At 35.3% G+C, this 21,079-nt stretch overlaps 2 protein-coding genes across 2 annotated transcripts; both read right to left on the reverse strand.

Annotated features, from left to right (window-relative positions):
* Nucleotides 1-523: 523 nt before the first annotated feature.
* LOC145605664 (mitochondrial ATP-independent inner membrane protease subunit 1a-like) lies at nucleotides 524-6,785 on the reverse strand. Its single transcript, XM_081661737.1, has 5 exons — nucleotides 6,604-6,785; nucleotides 6,297-6,512; nucleotides 1,967-2,077; nucleotides 1,174-1,246; nucleotides 524-1,015 (listed from the first exon to the last, which is right to left on the reverse strand). Exons 1-4 carry the CDS (start codon nucleotides 6,727-6,729, stop codon nucleotides 1,205-1,207), a joined length of 495 nt encoding a protein of 164 aa, XP_081517863.1. The 5' UTR covers nucleotides 6,730-6,785; the 3' UTR covers nucleotides 524-1,015; nucleotides 1,174-1,204.
* A 6,687-nt stretch (nucleotides 6,786-13,472) lies between these two features.
* LOC145603562 (solanesyl diphosphate synthase 2, chloroplastic-like) lies at nucleotides 13,473-20,384 on the reverse strand. Its single transcript, XM_081659489.1, has 6 exons — nucleotides 19,806-20,384; nucleotides 19,588-19,712; nucleotides 16,267-16,394; nucleotides 16,075-16,183; nucleotides 15,024-15,146; nucleotides 13,473-14,444 (listed from the first exon to the last, which is right to left on the reverse strand). Exons 1-6 carry the CDS (start codon nucleotides 20,044-20,046, stop codon nucleotides 13,896-13,898), a joined length of 1,275 nt encoding a protein of 424 aa, XP_081515615.1. The 5' UTR covers nucleotides 20,047-20,384; the 3' UTR covers nucleotides 13,473-13,895.
* Nucleotides 20,385-21,079: the final 695 nt, after the last annotated feature.

The following is a 21,079-nucleotide window of genomic DNA, read 5'->3' on the forward strand; positions in this document are numbered from 1 at the left end:
TTGCAACTAATATGTAACGGAGGTAGTACAATTTTCACCATAAAAATATTTCTTTTATAGTGTGTTGCAATTATTAAGGCATTTTCATTGTAGGAAAATGTTGCAAATATATATGTTAATGTTAGTTTTTTTATCATAGAATTAAAAGATTGATTATAAACAATCGAAATCAAACTATCAAATTGAAATTTACAATGTTATTTGCAATACCTTTAAACTTTTAGTTGACTAAAGATAATTCACAAAATTTGAGATTAATGAGATTTACCCCTTCTTCTTTCTTCTTTCTTTTTTCTTTTCTTTTTTTTTTTTTTTTTTTTTGGCATAGGTTTCTTCCCATCTTTTACGGTGAGGAAACATATTTTCATAAGGCTTAACCAAAAGGTTATTAACAGAGTTGGATAGGTCGTTGCTACAAGTTGTTTGCATTAAAGATTGCTAACAGAGAATAAAAATAAATAACAAGACAATCGCCCACCATCTTTTTAATTAATCTTGCAAAACTATACTAATTGTTATCTTAACATCTTTCTTTACACTTTTCACAAGTCAAAATTATAAAATTATTTCCATAATCTAAGGCAATTGGAATAAACAGAAAATTTTGAGCAGAGCTCCTCCCACCCCTCCTAAGCTGAAATATTTATTTTTTATTTTTATTTTTTTTTTTATATTTGTAAAAAAAATGAAAAGACAAAGAAAACCTTTAGAGGTATGAAAAAAAAAAAAAAAAAAACCTTTTGAGGTATGAAAAGAAGAAGAAAAACTTTTGAGGTGAGTCCAAGAACTATCATGAGCTATCAAACAGATTACAATAAGAAAAACTTTTGAGGTGAGCCCACATATCATGACTACGAGCAGAACCCTTCATGCATGAAAGTGCTGATGGTGTATACTTGTTCTTGCTAAGATGTTCCGGTTAACTTGAAGAAACCCCAAAAAGGGGAATGATAAGTGAACATCATTTGAGTTAAGTCCTCATTCATGAAACAGGTTCGAATCTGTAACACTTGAACTGCAGGTGCACACAACAGAAGGATTCAGCAAGGTGATATGGAATTACAGGCTTGGACTGAAATTTTATTTAACCAGTATTTCATCAATAAGTATTTAAGATTAGTTTTGAAAAGTAAATGGCAAAATGATATAAAAAAAAAGGCAGCGAAAGTGTACCTTACATTGAGGCTTAGCTTCCGTCTAATCATTATCCCGATCCCAATGATCCAAACTCAGCAAAAGGCCATATCTGCGGTGTTTGACAAAGATAAAGGTATTAATGCATCTTTTTAAATCTAACTCAACTAGTCTGAGATACGAAGATCAAAAGCAGTATCTTATAGATAACTGAACCGGTGTAAAGTGTTGGGTTTGTGGAAACTGAAACCATAACTATGGTAACAATAAACCATGTTTAGATCTTTGCAAGCATTTTCAGTGACATGGAATGCAAGGAGAAATGTAAAACAGGGAAAAAAAAAAAAAGGGTTCTTTACTAAATAAGATAATGTTATATAACATTATCTTATTTAGTAAAGAACCCTTATCATCATCATCTATCTTGTGTTAAACAGTAAAATGGTAGTGGTAAATCATGCTACCAAAAATTCACCTGTGTTTCACTCCAAAGCAAAAAGACAGATTATTTATTTATTTTACTACGTATTTTATTTTAAGCGTCATAGTCCTATTCAGGTATTCAGAGAGAACCATCTTTCATTTCTTTCAGCTTTTGGACTCCCAACTTTATCCAGTACTATATCCCTTCTTCCAGAATTATCAACTACAGGAGCATCGGACATTTAAGAAAGAACCTTGAAAACATATGGCTAGGAACCGAAACCAGCAATCCCTTCATGTGTTAACCAAAATGCAATATGCCAATAATTGTATCATGACTGTAGGCTTATATCATGAAACCAGAAAATATACAACAGCAAAACTAAAACAAAGAAATGGATGAACATACCCGACAAAATACTTTGCCTTGAATAAGTCCATAAGGAACTGATCCAAAATGCCGGGAATCATTTGATGCATACAGGTTGTCTCCCTGAATCCAAACATGCCCTTTTGGCACCTGTGCAATTTGTGAAAAAATAAAATGAAATGAAAACGGTACACGTTTTCTGCCCTTGGAAAAATGTGAGATTTTCCCACAAAGGGAAAATGGTTATTCCAAAGCCCAGGGGAGATAACTGACCAACACTCACTACTTAACAAGTACTTTTCATTCTCTTGATTTATCATGCAATATACAATTAGTGGTCAATTTAACAACTAACATCACCACACAATGAGATTCCTCTACAAAATGGAACCCAAGAGGAGTAAAAGATACACTAATTTATCAGCATAAAACACACAAGGCTATCTCCAACAATCATGATGGACAATAAAGGATGTACTTTGAAGTTTGAGCAACACCAAGATATTCAGTGTATTAAAAACCACATGTAATGATAAAGACAACATGGTACACAACTAGTCATTTCTCGTGCTTAAAAGAGCCTCGTAACAGTCTGTTTACAAAAGCCTGTAAAAGCCAAGTGAATTAATTTGTAATCAAATGCTCACAGATATCAACCATCAATTTAATGCACAAAATGCTATGTCTGCCACTAAATCACACATTCTTGTTTCAAAAACCTTGCCAGAGAAGAAAATAGTGAATCCACAAAAAGAAAAACCAAAAGAAATGAAAATGACATCAAACATGATGATAAATATAATTCAGATTACAATTTAGATGTAAGTCCTTCTCAAGACTGGAAGAGAATGCTGGCTAAAAGAGCAAAACACCAAAGCATCAACATGGATCCTACCCTACCAATCTATGTTGTGAAAGACTATCCTCAAAAATCCCCCACTTTTCGTTGCCATAATCACACCTTTATAACAAAAATCTTTTATTACTTGAAGGCACATTGGAGGGCCACAACTCTAGTACCAAGGATTGTTAAAGGAGATGAGGATAAACGAGTCTTAATTATCAGAGAAGGGCAATGCTTAATCCACTACATCTACGATCTACCCCATGCCTATTTTCCAACAGGATTGATCACTGCTTTCTGCTATACAATACAGAGTAGTAGCAATGCTCCTTCTCTAGTCTTCAATTGATGCAACATCTATATTTGAAGGGAAATTTCATTCCCTTAGTTTAAAGGGCACAAGGTGCAAAAGTCCTTGGAGTCTAGGCACAAAACACAAGGCAAAGGCAAGTGCCTTTTGCAGGTGAGCCACACTAATAACTTTCTATTAAATTAGGTTAAAAAAAATGCTACTCCTCCGTTTCATAATGCCCAACTTTGACCAATAGCATTTGTATTATATATTATAATAAAGATGTATAAAAGGTTAATATAATGAAAGTATACATAAAAACTAATCAAAAATATTTTACATGGTAAAATATGTTATGTATACTACCTCCATTTTTCTGAGTCTAACTCAGCTACTATAACTACGCAAATCAAGGAAAAGTAAAAATGGGACCATACATGTGGGTAATTTTGTATTAAAGAGGATCATTTTTTTTTCTTTTCCATAAAGAATGTCATGATGTCATCCGCAAGTTATAGATCAATGGTTCATAAAATCATAAAGGTCCTTTATTGACTCTAACTAATGTAGCTAATAATATTTCCTACATTACGTCTCAAAAAACTAATAGTAGGATATGTTATCAACCTTTCTAGATTTTCCAATATTTTAGGGAATTAAAATGAGATTTTGATTTTCTTCTAAATTGTTTTCTCTTTCTTTCCAAATTTTATGGATATATTGCAACTAACAAGGGATATTACTTCCATTTGTTTCCCGTTCCAACCAACTCATACAAATCAGTTAAGCTTTGTACATGGGTGACATCCTATTACTGTCTTTATAAAACTACTCTATATTGCCTAGCAATAAAAAATAAAAAAACAAAAACCTCCTCTCTCTACAAGTAATATAGCTAATTTTGAAATTTACATAATAAGTCATACTATCAAAGAGTTTTCCTCAGGAATTTTACTATATAAATCTGACTAGGCAATAGGTATTAAACTGCTCACCATTTGAAATGCATCCCATAATGTATCCTAGATATCCCTTATAGCTTCTTATTTAATGATTTAAGCATGAGCCTTTAGGCAACCTAGCTGCTATAAAAGGTAATTATACCACTCTTTTGAATTCTTTACCTTAAATGAGCTTTGAAGATATAAGGTTCCATTGAAGCACATCATCGACAACTAAGATTTTTGCAACTGTACTCTATCTCCAATCTAATTAAGCCTATACAAGATACATAGTTATCTCTCCTCAAATATGAAGCTTTTAAGGAATGTTGGTCCTATTCTCTTGTGTCAAGCTAATCAAGAGAAAAGAAAAAAAGAAAAAAAAAAGGAAAAAAAAAAAAAAACGCTCTTGTTCCAGTTTTCTAAATGCACATAACCCAAACTCTTCCTCTTTCATGGAATGTTTGGGTTCTCCTAGTCCTATTCGGGTATTTAAACAAGCTTCACAACAACCCTTTTATCATTTCAGTATACCACACCTCCTCATTTTGTTAAAATTAACTTATGCATTGCCCAAAACACTCACCGCCATTATAATATGTTCGGATGTTGCATTTCCTTGCATCTGTAATCTGTATATAGCTCCAACCCTATCAGGCCCAGCCTTAAGGGGTGAATTGAGGGGAAACCGCCCGGGCCCCAGCCCAAAACTTAATATCATGTAGTTACTTCATATACAAATTATGCTACTATATAATCAATGCCTACAACAGCTCAGTTGGTTGGGTATCCCAATTCCAACTGTCAATTTTCAATTTTGCAAGGGTTTGAATCTTATTGTGGAAAATTTCTTCAACTATCTTGTTTTATAAAAATTATTTTAGCTTGAAAACTTTGATATTTTACTCATAGTCCCATATTATTATTATTTGCTTGGACATTTTAATAATTTCCTCTAATATAATTCCAAAGTAGATTTAATTTTTTTCTTCATTTTTTTATTATTATTTTTTATATCTTAAGAACTTTAAATTTTTACTTGATGGTTATGTTCTCTTCATTTGGATGTTGCTAAACTCAAATTACTTTTACAAAGAAAGAATAAAAACTTATTTTTATTGATTCAGTTCCAACCCACCTAATAGTATATGTTAAATACATAACATTATTATATATGGGGGCCCCTATATAAGTTCTGCCCCAGGCCTAAAATATATCCGGAACGCCCTGAACCCTATCATTTTTCATGCTAAAGCCAACTTGTTAATCTCCATTTAGCTTTAAAAAACTTAGTATTTGAAGTGTACATCTATTGTTTGTTTCTTCCTCCATTCCTACAGCAATATAGCCCATTCCAATGCTCTATGTTGTACACAAGAAACTACGTTTATTGTGTTAATTAACCATTAAACAAAAGAATATGAACTGCCAATATAGCAACAAAGTTCATGACTCATTAAACCTTTTTTTATAGTGTGATTTGTTTAATAAATAATTCCACATGAATCATGAACAAAACTAATTTCTTAGAATGTTTAACCCTACTTCCCTCTAATCTGTTCAGAAATGTCATGATCCTCTAATTATAAATGTAATCAGGAAGGCTTGTGCGCTTTGAAATTTGATTTGATTTGTTCATTAGTACTCCTTATGAGTTATTACCATAGGTCAAATTCGTCTAAAGGGTATATATAACAATTAGTAAGAATAAATAGCTATGAATTAAGCAATAATCACTATAGAAGCCACCTACAAACTTTACTATAGCATGAAATGAGCATCAATCTCTAATTTGGCCTAATTATACCAAGTCCATACAATCAAATTCAAAATTCTTGGGACAGGGATCAAGGGGGATATTTATTTTGGCAACAACTTTCTCACACAAATAGATGAAACTTTCATTTGTTCATGACACTCGACTTAGTAATACAACATACACTCAACAACCAAACATTCCTCACACTACCATCAACAATAAAATTTAACAGCTATCATAACACTCTTCCTCATCCTAAAATTCACATAAAAATGGCATCATCACCTAAAAATACCAAATTGTAATAACCAAATAATCAATTGTATTCTTACAAATACCCAAAACATTAAACAGAAATCCACAATAATAATAATAACAATAACAATAACAACAATAAAATGCTCATCCAATCAAAACATCTAATTTTGCAAGCAGAATTAAATCTATAATCACATATGAAAATCAATTTTATCCAACAAAAATCCGAAATAAGCAGGTAAAGTTCAATGAAAATTTAAAAAAAAAAAACTCACCACCAAAGTCTTCAAAAATCCAGTGTGAGAATTAAAAGAAACAACATCACCCTCCATCCCCAAAATACGTTTCGTCAAAGTTCGTTTAGGGTTTTGCGGGGATTTAACAAGGACAACATCTCCAAGCTCCAAATTCCCAATTCGATGCGAAAATTTATCAACCAATAACACATCTCCTCGAACATTCAAAGTCGGAAGCATGCTAGGACCATATACCTATGAATCAAAACTACAAAATTTTGAGAAATAGTATCGAAAATTGATTAATGTGGAAGAAAATTAAAGGGAAAAATTGAGAGAAAATTACGATTGTGGGAGAGAAGATGTAGGTTTCGGTGATATGGAAGAGACTGAGGAATTCAGCGATAATTATGGTGCGGTTTACTGCTTCTTTTGCTATGCTCCGCCATTGCCGAAGCTTCGACGCGAACATTGTAAGTGGCTGCCGTGTTGCACCAGCTACAGGGTGGAGACTGGATAGTTGAGAGTTTTTTTTTTTGAATAGGGATAGTTGAGAGTTTGAGACTAAAGTTTTTAAATGTTTTGGCCAGTCAAAAAGTTCATCTAAAATTTTCTTTTAAAAATAAATAAATAAATAAATAAAGGGTTTTTCTACACAATAATCCTGTTTTTTTCACTTTTCTACGTTGTGCCCCAACATATATGACTTTCTACACGGTAACCCTAATATACTTTTTGTTTCCATACGGTAACCTTGGCGTTATCCTGACGTTAAAAAATTCCGTTAGTGGGGCCCACTCTCCATTTATTAATATTATTTTTATCGAATTGGTATTCCGTCAAAGGTTTCGGGGGCTATTTTGGCCCTTAGAGGCCCAAATTGAGCTCAGATTTGGCAAAAAAATAACGTAGATGCCTCGTTTTGTGTGTTTAAATGTTAACACGTAAATCGAGACATTTCTTAATAAGCAAAACGAGGCATCTACGTTATTTTTTTGCCAAATCTGAACTCAATTTGGGCCCTTTAGGGCCAAAATAGCCCCCGAAATCTTTGAAGGAATACCAATTCGATAAAAATAATATTAATAAATGGAGAGTGGGCCCCACTAACGGAATTTTTTAACGTTAGGATAACGCCAAGGTTACCGTATGGAAACAAAAAGTATATTGGGGTTACCGTGTAGAAAGTCATATATGTTGGGGCACAACGTAGAAAAGTGAAAAAAACAGGGTTACTGTGTAGAAAAACCCATAAATAAATTATCAAGACTGAAAAGTGACACTTAACAATGGTTATAAAAAAAATTAAAATTAAAATAAAAATATTCAAACATATTTTATTTTTTTTATTTTTTGAAACCAAGCCAAGCTTAAATGTAGAGGTGGCCAGTGGGCCGGGTTGGACCCAGCCCACCCTGACCCGCACGGCTGGTGGGTCAAATGGGTCCAGCCCGGATCCGACTTGGCACAACCCGGCACAACCCGTTTGAAAAGGTGGGTGCGTCGTGGGTCCAAAAATTCTAGGCCAGCCCATTTCGACCCAGCCCATTTTGACCCACATGATTCGGCCCAACTCGTTCAACCCATTTCGACCCACGTGATTCGACCCACCCAACCCACGAACCCACCCAACCCGACCCATCACGCACGGCCCACCCAACCCACCAACCCGCACAACCCGCCAGCCCACCCAACCCGCCAACCCGCACAACCCACCAACCCGCCCAACCCGCCAACCCGCACAACCCGCCCAACCCGCCTAGCCTAACAGCCATATTCCAAATAATTTTCAAAACTAACGGCTACTTTTTTTTTGAATTTGATGAAGAATGTTAACGGCTAGTTTTTTTGTATTGTATGATCATCCCCTCAATTTTTCCTATAAATACCAATTCCATTTCATTGAAATTTCCACACAACTCAAGCTTTCTTTCTCTCTTACTCAAAAATTCTTAATTGTTCTCAAATTCTCAAGTGCTATTTAGTGTTATATAGAGTTTTATTTTTGTTAAAAAAAATCTCCTTACTATTATTATTAGTATTCTTAAGATTCTAAAAAAAAAAAAAAAAAAAGTTCTTCTCCATATTATAATTAGTAATCATAAAAAAAAAATGGGCTCAAGAGGAGGAATGGGAAGGAGTCAAAGTGGTGGTCGAAGTGGTGGCCAAAGGAGTGGTGGTGCAAATTTTTCGTATGAAATTAATACGGAAAATTTAATTTGTCAATGAATATGGAGATTATGGTTTAGGAGATGGGCAAAATATTCAAACGTCTCCACCACAACATTTCTCCCACCAATCATCGAGTTCAACTATGCCACCTCCATCGCAACCAACATCACAACCAACATCTCAACCTTCATCTCAAGGTAATTTCTAATTTAATTTTTATTGTTATGAATATTTGAAAAAAACTATTATTAATGATTATAAAGTTCGTTTAGTTCCAATTTTCTATGATTTATAATTACCATGAAAAATGCGTTTAAATAATTATAATTAAAATATTTAAAATTTAAAAGCTTATTTTCATGAATAGCGTTTAAAAATTAATTTCAATAATTTGATTTATGAAAGGTGGTGGCGGTGAAAGTAGAGGTCGAGGACACACTTCTTGGGTGTGGAAACATTTTGACGGTGTTGACGTCACACCCCCGGGATGGCAACCCGGTCAACCAAAGAGGTTCACGTATACATGCCTAGTTTGCAAGGCGCTAGGTGCAAATGACAAGTCATATAGTTGGAAAACGAGAGATGGAACCGGAACCTTTAGTCGGCATTTGCAAAATAAACACGACTTGTTCGAAAATGGCCCCCGTCCTTCGGGGGGTAAGTTGCCCGTCCAAACACAATTGGGTGGATACATGAACCATTTACCCGGCGGAGGTACACCTTTCATTTATAATAAAGATAGAATGATTGATGAAATGAGTACTTTAGTTATTGCTAATGAATACCTTTTAGTTACGGTGAAAATGCAAACGTTGAGCATTTTAATAAAGTTGCATTACAACCTGCATTTACTCGTGTCCCCCGAAATACCCTAAGACTTTATACACAAACTTCTTATTATAAGTATAGGAGTGGTTTGATTGAATTATTTCGTACTTTTGATGGTCGTGTTAGTTTTACAAGTGATACATGGACTTCTAGTTTTGGCGAACCTTTTCTTTATTACTGCTCATTGGGTGGATGATGATTGGTTTATTAAAAAACGTATACTATGTTTTCAAGCTATGGAAGAAAGGCATACCGGTTTTAACATCAAAGTTCGTATTTTGGATTGTTTAAAAGAATTTCACTTGAATAATAAAGTTTTTTCTTTGTCTCTTGATAATGCAACTGCAAACACAAAGTGTATTGACTATTTGAAAAATGACTCCGAGTTGCATTTGTTGTTGGGTGGTAGTCTCTTGCATGTTAGATGTTGTGCTCATATTTTGAATTTGTCTGTTCAAGAGGGTCTCGCTGAGTTGCAACCATTGCTAAACCCAATTAGAACAGTTATAAAATGGATTAGGATTACTCAGTCAGTTAGAAGAAAGTACATAGCTATGTGTAAAGAGAGAGGTCTTAAGAAAAGACAATGGTCTATTGATACCCCTACCCGTTGGAATTCTACTTTCAATTTGTTGAATGGTGCTATAAAGTATCGTGACATTTTAACCCAACTTTACAATGAGACTCGTGTTGATCCTACTGAGTTAATAACCGAAAGTCATTGGACTAATGCTTCTTTTGTTCGTGATGTTTTAAATGCTTTTGATAATGCAACTCATATTTTCTCTTATATTTATGAGCCTAACATTCATTTAGTCATAATTGAGTGTGTTAAAGTTGTTCACACCATCGAAGAGCATATGAAGATTGATGGACTTCGTCTCGTTCTTGATAGCATGAAACGAAAGTGGCATACTTATTTTAGTGAATTTCCAATTATTTATGGAATTGCTGCTATGCTTGACCCCGGTGTCAAAGCTGAAGGTTTGGAAAATCTTTTAGAATTTTATTATACGAGTTTAAGTATCGATTATGATGTTAGTGAATATATTAACATGCAAATCTGTTTTGGGAGACCTTTATGATCAGTATGCATCTATTTATGGTTTTGATTTAGCAACACCAACTACTACTAGCACTTCCGATTCCAGATTTGGTTTTCTTGATAAAGTTATGAAAAAAAAACACAAAGCATCTACATCATTCTCATCATCATCTTCTTCAACACTTGCTATTAATGATTATTTGTCATATCAACATGAGACCAACAACAACTTTCAAATTATAAAATGGTGGCAAGAACATCAAAAAAGTTTTCCTATATTGGCGAGAATTGCAAAAGATATACTTGCAGTTCCCGCTTCATCCGTTGCTTCCGAGTCTGCTTTTAGTGCAGGTAGAAGGGTGTTAGATGAAAAAAGATCTCGCTTAACTCCGGAAAGCATTCAAATTTGTGTTTGTAAGAAAGATTGGGATCAAGCTGAAAGAAGAACTCAAGGTTTAAAGGAAGACGAAGATGATGAAGATGATCCTGTGATGATATTGGAGTCGTCAACGGATGATGCAGCTTCCGGGGATGATGATGCAACAAACATGGGTGGCTAGAAAAGTCTAAATCAGGTACGCTAAGAACTACGTGGGCTTTGATTCTTTCGGGATACGTAGGCAACTTATTTTTCGAAAATTACAATTTAATTGCAAAATTAAATTTTAGTTTTCTAAAGATAGGTCCAAGCCCCCCTCCCCCCAAATTCCAAAAGAAGTACAATATAAGAACTACGTTGGCTTTGATTCCTTATTTTATGATATAAGGATACGTAGGCATCTTAATTAAGAACAACTGAGCAAGCCATCAAATTGTTAATTTTGTAAAAATTAAAACACCACACAACCCATTTAGCTATTTGGCCCACCCGACCCTAACCCACGAACCCACCCGACCCTAACACACGAACCCAACTCAACCCAAACCCACCTAACACACTAACCCACCCTTCGACCCACCCTAACCCACCCTTCGACCCACCCTAACCCACTAACCCACCCTAACCCACGAACCCAGCTCGACCCACCCACGACCCGTCTAACCCACGAACCCAGCTCGACCCACCCACAACCCGTCTAACCCACGAACCTAACCCTGGTGTGTCCAACTTCTCCGACCCAACCCACGACCCGGCCCACCCTACCCTACATGTGTCGTGTCGTGTGTCATGAAACCCCAACCCGCGACCCACCTAACCCTAACCCAGCTCGCACGACTCGCACGGTGGACACCTCTACTTAAATGTATTAAGTAGAAGCAATACGATCATAGGGAGCCACTTCCTGGGGACAATGATTAACCCAAGATTGCTCGGTTCCAAAAGGAACAAGCTTAGCTAAGTAGTGCGCGGCACAATTGCCATCACGCTTAACATGAGACCACAAAACAGTTCTAAACTTAGAGCAAATGATAATAATGTCACATAGGACTTTGTCGACATCAGCCGAGAACAGGGCACCCTTTGACAGTTTGTCAATTACAAGTTTGCAATCAGACTCCAGAATTATATCCTCCAGGTTCTGCTTTTTCCCCATCTTCAAAGCAAGCATGAGTGCTTTAGCTTCTGCTATCTCAGGAGACCAATAAGCACGGACACGTCTGGTGGCAGCAAAGAGAACATTTCCAGCTGAATCACGACCCACCGCCCCTAACCCAACCCAGCCATCATCAGAAAGGGATGCATTAGCGTTAAGCTTCACCACCCCACCAGGGGGCGCAACCCATCTGCTCGGACTTTGGGGCGAGCTTAGCCCTGCAGCAGCATATATACGCTTTGCATAGGCCCCTAGCTCATCAGCATACCTGTTAACTCTGTCAACAAGTATATTATTAGGTGTGCATTTATTCTCGAACACCTTCTGATTTCGTTCACCCCAAATACACCAAGCAAGAGTCATTCCTCTTTGCACCATTTTTGCATCCAAAGACTTCCAGCTCACGATTAAATCCCTCACAGACTCAAATTCGTGCCACTTGGTCATAGCAGAGCAGTTGCAGGCCTCCCAAAGATCTCGAACTCGAGTGCATTCCACCATAGCATGGGAGACTGTTTCTTCAAAGGTATGGCACCAAGGGCAAGTCGGATCCTCAATCATATGTCTATGCTGCAGTAAGCTACGAACTGTAAGAGTATTCGTACATAGCCTCCAAAAGAAATGTCTGGCCTTGGGAGAGACATTGGCTTTCCATATCTCCACCCACGCTTGATGAAATCTGTCAAGATCACAACCACTCCCCAACAAGTAAGCTGTTTTGACCGAGTACTCCCCTCCTTGTGAGAATGCCCATGTCAGTTCATCATCACCAACATTTTCACTAAGAGGAATCTAAAGTATGCAACGGGCATCTCTCTCACTGAAATTTTGCTCAATAAAATCAACATTCCATTCCATACTCTCGGCATCAATTATGTCGCTCACCAGCTTCAAATTGGGCAGTTCGGGGCTCTGCAGAAACCTGCCTCTTTCATCAGCTAACCACGGATCCCCCCACAGGTTCACCATTTTTCCATTCCCAATTTTCCAGATTACACCTTCTTCGATGAGAGCTTTAGAGGCCCAAATACTTCTCCAAGAGAAGTTGCTTAAATTTTTTTTAACGAAAGAACTGCTTAAATCAAAAAGAGGGTTTCTTTTTTTGGTTTTGTTTTGTGTGAAATGTGAGTATGAGTATTATTTTATTTTTTATTTTGTTGAGGAGTGATTATGAGTATCACATTAATTAGTGGATAAATTATATAAACATCTTATAATAATTTGAGGTTATATATATGTTCAAACCTTGAATGACCACCAACATATAAATCTATAACTAGTGTGTCCAGGTGATACTTTGAATAATTTCATTCTTTGTTTTAGATATTTTAAAAGCCTTGTTAAGATGGTAATCCATGTGGTTTTCATTGAATAAGGTTATAGATAATTGAATAATGATGTGGTGTAATGCTAAAGGTTATTGAATGATGATATGGCATATACTTGTGTTATTGTGTATGAACTATTAAGTGAAACACGTGACCACCAACATAAACAATTTTAGGAAAGTCTTTTAATATATAGTAGAGATAGATTACATATTGAATCATTCCTCACAACTTCGCAAGTCTCAATTGCTCCACATTAGTTTCAAATCTAAACCAAAATCAATTAGACATTAAGCGAAAAACATGCTAGCTATGAAGGAGGTCATCAACCATCCCTATATACATTCAATATTTCAATGACCCAAGAAATACGACTAACAAGTTTTTGAAGATCAAATGAAAGCTAAATGTATAAGATGTCACTTGTATTACATGAGCAAAAAATTAATAATGTAAACTAGTATACAGTAATTATTTCGATGTTGTTTCTTCGATCAAAATCTATGAATCATTTAACCTTATAAATGTAAAGCTATCCTAAGAGCTGAGCTCGAGCTTGAGCATTATATGTGAATAATTGAATATACAGCCACCAAACCCTGATATCATACCCATTGGTGGTAATGTAAGCATAGAGATCAAGAAAACGCCATGACATCTCCTTTGCTCTTTTGCTTGTTTAAGCAAATTATCTCAATGATACAAGATACATGCAGCAAATTTTTGCTGTTTAATCAATCCTTTCAAGGTTGTATAACACCATTCTTTCAAGAGCTACACGAAATGCGCTATCAGGAAGGCATTGAAGGCTCTGCAGAGCAATATCAGCCTTTTCTAGAGCTAATTCTCGAGCCCTCTCAATACCACCACAGCTCTTAACAAGTTCAATGGCTTCATCTAGTGAACCAGTCTCAGAGAATTCAGACTCAATAATCTCTCTCAATTTAGGTTCTTTTTCCAAAGCAAAAATTACTGGAGCAGTCAAATTTCCTTTTGCTAAATCTGCACCTGCAGGCTTTCCCAGCTGCTCAGCAGACTGCGTAAAATCCAAAATGTCGTCGACAATCTGGAAGGATAGACCAAGATTCCTGCCGTATTCATACATATTTTCACAGACATTGCGATCAACCTCACTGAATATGGCTGATCCCTTTGTACTAGCAGCAAGCAACGAGGCTGTTTTGTAGTAGCTCTTGATCAAGTAGTCCTCCAATTGTACATCACAATCAAACAGACTAGATGCCTGCTTTATTTCCCCACTGGCAAAATCTTTAATAACCTGCAAATGCACAACGAAGATATGATGTACAATTAAGAAATGGATCACCATTATACCCAAAAATTTTGTCATTTTTTAAGTACTTGGTACACTGAATGACCAATCAACTCCTCTTGTTGGAAGAATCGAACAAATGCATGCTATTTTATCTCCTCAAGTGCAAACAAATTAAAAAGTTTGTATCCCTCTTAGAAGTTTAGTGATGGAGTTTCTAGAACACTCGTGATAAGATAGAGAAAATCACAAATCAATATCAGCATCGTCATTTCACAAAGATAATCCTCTAAGTCTCTAACAATATCTCTTCTTCAAACTTCATTCTCGGTTGTTCCTACACCTTTGAGGCAATGAAGAAGGGTGAACTTCATTTCCAGTTAGCCATAATGGTCATGAACTCATAAACTTAATATACACTTCACTGGCTCATAATTGATAATTTTAGGTCCACTACAGCTCACATCCGCTTACACAACTCGACAGCGACAGATCAACCTAGAAGGTGAACTACAACTTTGTCTCATCACGATACAATATAACATATGTTCAATAACTACTTTAGCAATGAATTAAAAGATATACCTGACTGATAAGCTTTATTACTTCCAGGTTTTCAAGATTTGCAAGGTACCATGATGACTGTGCGAACATGAAATCCCCAGCCAGTACAGCCACTCTAGTGCCATAACGTTGATGAACAGTTTCCTTACCTGCAAAGGCGTTGTAAGACTAAGCATAAAAAAAAATGAAAAAGAGAAGCTATAGTATGACAAGCCCTCATTCAGAGCTAATATTTATGTGCACATTCACTTACAATCAGCTAATGTACTTTATATTTAAGAGAATAAACCCCACTCTTTCTGTCAATCTTCCTTAAGGATTGAAGAAAATAACATTAAGCTAAATACACAAAAACTTCTGCTCCTAAACCCATTTCTAGAATATTGCATAAGTTGGAACGGGAGGAGAAAAAAGTGAAACAATTGAAAGGTAGCCAGGACCCATGAAAATGTTGCTGCAGGCTGATAATTAATACTCCCTCCGTCCCTGAAAGAACGACCTATTTGGCCTAATTTTTGTCCCAAAAGAATGACTCATTTGCATTAAAACCCACCAATTTGCAACAATATTTGTGCAAAATTAGCTTTCCCATATAAAAATTTGATTTTCCATGTAATTTTATTACTTTCTTTCTCTATTTTTTTACAAATCCCATGTAAATTTATCTTTCCAACATACTTTTACTTCTTTTTATTTAACTTTCTTAATACCCGCGTAATCAATCCAAATGGGTCGTTCTTTCGGGGACGGAGGGAGTATAAGCCTAGTATGGTTTGAATAATTCTACAGATCAACAGATGATAATGATGTTCGATGATCAGCAACAGGGAACATGATACAAATGAACTTTGGTCCTTCATGTAGTTTCTGGTCTATAAAGGTTGCAAATACATATGACCCAAAAGACTTGAAAGCACCAAAGCCATGCAAAGATAGTTCTAAGAAAGGAGTATCTAAATTGCATAATTATCAGCATGATAAGTCTATCAAAGTAAAACTAAATAAATAAACTACAAAATTTGATGCCTTAAGTATCTAAAATCCTATGGCATCAAAGAACAACAAATTGAACCTTACCTCTCCTCAAGTTACTCTCATCAATGACATCATCATGTATCAAGCTTGCAGTATGTATCATTTCAATGATTTCTGCCAAACGGCGATGCTTTACTGTAAGTTCCCTGGATAGTCATAAATAGATGATAAGTGAAGAGATTAAGAATCATATTCTGAAAGAAGCAAACATATGACAGCACTGACATACTTTAAACCAGCTAATTGTGCTGTAGCTCTTGAGACAAGAAAAACTAAAGCAGGTCTCATCCTCTTCCCCCCAGCACTAAAAATCTGCTCTGCAGCTGACATCAGCAGTGGGTTTTCTGCACCAACAATCTAAAGCTAAACCAAAATTAGATGCAAGCATTGAATCTAACAAAAGTAGGATAACATGGACATTATGTATACAATATGATCCCGCAGACATCCAATAAAGACGCATAAATTGTTTCTTTAAAGTTAGAAATAAATGACTAAGATTCAGCCACAAGGAGAAAGGAAATGCCCACAGTTTCATAAGCCTTTATAATCAAATTTCTAATGTTGCAGCTCAGTTGCTAATATAGTGAAGAGACTTGAAAAGAATACACCATATAGAAGCTACACAACTCATTCACACAATTAGAAGAAAAGGTGAATATGCTATATGATATAAGTCCAAAGTCAAGATCAGATGCATAGACAATTGCCTGAATTAATAACAGGATGAGGTATTCTCTACCTACATTGCAGCATAAAAAAAAAAAAAAAACTGCCTTTTTTTCATATTTCAAAACAAATAATAGTTACTAATAGGAAAATCCAGTTTAATTCTTAAAAAATGGCCAAGATCCAGCAATACACCCTCCACCTATTCACAAGATGAACCATAAAGCATAAAGCCTCCTCAATCTCATGATGAAAGTGGCTGCAGTAGAGGAAAAGTAGGAATACACTTATATCTCTAGCTATGTTTGCAGCCACCTTATTAGCAGAAATGGTGAGCCAACATATTCCATAAAGTACAAGTATACGCATCTAGCCATCTACAGATTCTGGAAACAAAAACTGAAGAAATCAGCTGGACAAAATGAGCAGAACAAAATGCAATTGGTAACCGTAAAAAAAATTGTATATCCTAACCTAATGAACTAATAACTTTTAGGGAAGAGCATCAAAGGAGGTCCACCAACTACCACCAATTTAACAAAGAAGATTACAACTCAGCAAGGTCATGCTAATGCGAAGTTCAGAAATAAGTGCAATGTGAGAAGAGGAACTGTTAAGAATATAAGAGTTCTCTACAAAAGTGCAATGTGATGAAATTTTAAGAGTTTAAAGTGATCAATAGATACTGATCTAGCTTGCAGAAAAAACTCTTAAGTACGAAGAAACATCAGTCATCCATCCAAAAAACATGAGAAAGAGGTTCCTTTTTAACTCGATCACATGTGATGTTTCATGGGCTAGAGTGCGATTTCAACACTACACCTCACATGGATCCATTTCAATTTGGCCTAGAGTGTATTTAAACCATAACAAGTCTGAATCGTGGGCCTAACTCTGATACCATGTTAATTATGAGCCTAGGCCACATTCGCCACAAGAGAGAGAGTCCACCTCACGAGCTTAAAGAATGTTCCATCCCAAAACCATCTGGCAACAGAATGAGAAGCCCTTTAGAGTTAATTCTCTCTTTTTTAGTCAATGAAAGACATTCACATGTGTTGTTTGGGAAGGCTATGCTTCAACAAACAACTTTATCTTCATATTTTATTGAAATACTTCCTCCGTTAACAATTATTTGCAACAAATGGGGTGTTTGCAGACTCCTAGGCAAAATTTGTTTGTGAGTGTAAAATGGAGAGAGAAAAAATTGGGTGCATGTGATGTGGAGAGAGATAGAGAGAAATGATAACTTAAAAAAGAAAGAAAACATTTGTTGCACTTAATAGTTAGCATTCATTTATCGTATATGTTGCAAATAATAGTTAACGGAGGAAGTATAACTACATAAGCAGCCTTTAATATTCAAGATAGGAAGAATTCCAAATGTCATTATCACCTTTCACCAAAATCCAATTATGTACTCTTTTTTTCTCCTCAACTCCACCTGTAATTAAGTAAAGTATTGCTAAACATGCCTATTTCCTTCCAAAAATTAAGACCTACAAAGCTACCACCATTAAACTACTACTGGTCTATAAAACACAAGTCTTCATATTTGAACATGATAAACTAGGTGATATTTCTTAGTCACCAATATTCACTATGCTTAAATTTTTATCCAACAGAGGATGAATTAGAAACACCACAGTGTTCATCAAAGTTGCACTAGGTTTGGAAGACGAGAGGCACTACACGATTCAAAATTCTTGGTAGTTTCCCCATGAATAAATTAGCTATAAATGCTAGAAGGGAAGGATATAAACCAAAGACTTTCATTCCTAAAGGTAAGGTCTACAATTGAGTGCTATGCTAAAGATGATGCGCCCCTGCAATTTCAACAAAAAATAGTACTTCCTCCGTTTTTCAAAGGGTTACTCACTTTATGTTTTTATCCGTTTTTCTCAATTCTACTCACTTTTACTTTAATCCTTTTATGGTAACCTTTTATTCATTTTTTATCATCTACAACACAACTTTATGGGCCAAATTTTAATTAATACGGAGTAAATCCCTTACTCTCTATCTCTCTCCTCTTAAAAGCAAAAGTACACACATGCATGGTCCCCATTTTCACTTTTCTTTGGTATGCATTGCTACAGTAAAATATTAGAACTCAAGAAAATAGGAGTACACCTTTAATTTGGAGAAGGTCAGTATCAAATTAAACCGCCAATGCGTGTTTCTATATTTATTATTTTGAACCCATTTTGGTTCCGCAAAGGGATGTGGTTCGGTGTGGTGGGAGTAGTAAAAAGAAGCTGAATAAAAGGTCACTACAATTGTTTTAGGAACACTAAATTGTTCAAGCTCACTATTGCTAAGAGTGTGTAGCCACACTAATGAAGTAGATACTATCTTCAACAATTACTTAGAAGATAACTCCTTGACAACAGTGAAAAAAGTACGAGTACCTCACTATCCTAGCCTAGTAGCCTCGCAATACAATTTGATGAAACACAACTTGATATTGTATTGGATAACAATTCTTCATCCAAACATACTCTACCTAGCCTCGTTTTACAATCTGATAAGTCCTGACTTTACACAATACTTAGATAAAAATCCTTCATCCAAACATGCTCATCCTAATTTCTTTGCACAATCATTTTCGAAGCATTAGTAAGACTCAAACCTGCTTGCTTTTGTAGTCTTGAATTCATAAAAGCTTAATTGAAATAATCGCCAATGAATTTACAATCAATTCAGGAAAAAACAAAAATCCAATATCATCCTTATTAATAGCTAACACCATTTTGGTGTACCTTCCACACAATACTCATTACATTAAACTCAACCCACTGCTAAGCAAGTATTATTATACAATGAACCAAAGAAAATGATGTACTATAACTAACATAATAATAGACAGAACAATACTTACAGCTTGCAAATTCTTGTTCAAAGTCAAGAGATCATCAGCAACCACTTCAAAAAGATTAGCAATCGAAATCGGGTCACTCGACTTCTTCCTTACATTCAAAACAGGCAAAGGATCATCACTAACCCCTATTAAACATCCAAATTCACAAACAAGCATAAGATATTCGTCCTCGAAAACAAAAACCAATGTTAAAACAGAACACAATAATTCCTCCATACCATTAAGTAAAGTCTCAGGTGTCTTGGTAGAGTACACCCTACACTTGGGACTACCAGAACGAAAACAAAACAATTTTCGCGCTCCATAACCTTTTTTTATGTTCTTCCTGCTTCCACTACCCTTTACATTATTACTCTTTGCAAACAAACGATCAGAAGAAGCATTAGATGAACAACAACAAGCAATAAAATTAAACCTCATTCTACCAAAATCAACATTTTGGCAACTCATTGACATCATTTTGAGCAATACCCAGAAATCGAAATCAGTAAAATTTTTCTAACCAAAACCCACCTCAGAAAGTTGATAATTTGATCATTTAACAAGAACCCACATGAAAAAATGGGATGAAATTGGAAAAAATTGTCACAAATTATGTGATTAAGTGAAGTAGAATAAAGGAGAAAAGTTATTTATTTATTTATTTATTCTGTTTTTTGTATGGTGGAAAGAAAGAATTGAAATGAGTGTTGCTGGAGTAGTTTAGTAGCAGAAGTTGGTAACGAATGATAAAGAAGAGATTGAGTGGCGGAAATATGCCCACACATGTTCATTAATTTGCGTATGTGAGGACATTTCTTCGTACCTCTTTATTGATATTCAACAGACAGCCGTGTGTAAGTTCTAAGAGACTAACTATTTAAAGAGTAAATTGGAATATAAGAATATCTCTTTTTTCGTATTTATTATGATTAATTATTTAGTCAGTAGATAATAATCCAAATTATTGCCAAAAAAAAAAAAAAAAAATCCAAATTATTGCCAATTTTCTATTGATTACTATTAAATGAGATTTATCCAAAACAATAATAGACAAATTGGTGATGAGTATATTTAGTGATTTCAATTATTGACAATCTCCTATTGATTATTTTAATGAGATGATTATCCTAAACAATCCTAACCAATTTTCTATGGTTTTTCTTTATTAAAAGTTGCCTTGATCATATTCACTAAGTGTTAATTCAAGAGTGGGATTGACAATTTATTTCACTATACTTCGAATGAAGTGGTGAATATGTTAACAAGCCAAGGCGAGACCGAGTCTAGAAAAATTGGGCTCAGTTCGAGACTCAATCGAGACTTGTTAGGCCCAAAATCAGCAAGGCCCAAATGATGCCCGTGTAGTCATAGTTTCAAGACAATCAAATTTTGCTTTTATAACTCTTATATTCTATCATTTGCTCCTATCTTTCTTTTTTTTTTTTTTTTTTTTTTTTTGACAAAGGTTTACATGTTAATAGAAAAGCAAATTGAAAGTTGCGTTGCTGCA

Source organism: Chenopodium album, chromosome 22, assembly GCF_948465745.1.
Source record: "Chenopodium album chromosome 22, dcCheAlbu1.1, whole genome shotgun sequence".
NCBI lineage: Eukaryota > Viridiplantae > Streptophyta > Magnoliopsida > Caryophyllales > Amaranthaceae > Chenopodium > Chenopodium album.

What these genes read in the sequence shown, in the direction of transcription:
- LOC145605664 (XM_081661737.1), bottom strand. Translation starts at nt 6,729, where the DNA reads ATGTTCGCGTCGAAGCTTCGGCAATGGCGGAGCATAGCAAAAGAAGCA. An exon ending in ACATCTTCTCTCCCACAATC is followed by an intron (nt 6,513 to 6,603) that starts GTAATTTTCTCT and finishes TTTGATTCATAG; the next exon opens with GTATATGGTCCTAGCATGCT. An exon ending in AAGGCAAAGTATTTTGTCGG is followed by an intron (nt 1,247 to 1,966) that starts GTATGTTCATCC and finishes CAAACACCGCAG; the next exon opens with ATATGGCCTTTTGCTGAGTT.
- LOC145603562 (XM_081659489.1), bottom strand. Translation starts at nt 20,046, where the DNA reads ATGATGTCAATGAGTTGCCAAAATGTTGATTTTGGTAGAATGAGGTTT. An exon ending in TGAACAAGAATTTGCAAGCT is followed by an intron (nt 16,395 to 19,587) that starts GTAAGTATTGTT and finishes GTTTAGCTTTAG; the next exon opens with ATTGTTGGTGCAGAAAACCC. An exon ending in GCACAATTAGCTGGTTTAAA is followed by an intron (nt 16,184 to 16,266) that starts GTATGTCAGTGC and finishes ATGACTATCCAG; the next exon opens with GGAACTTACAGTAAAGCATC.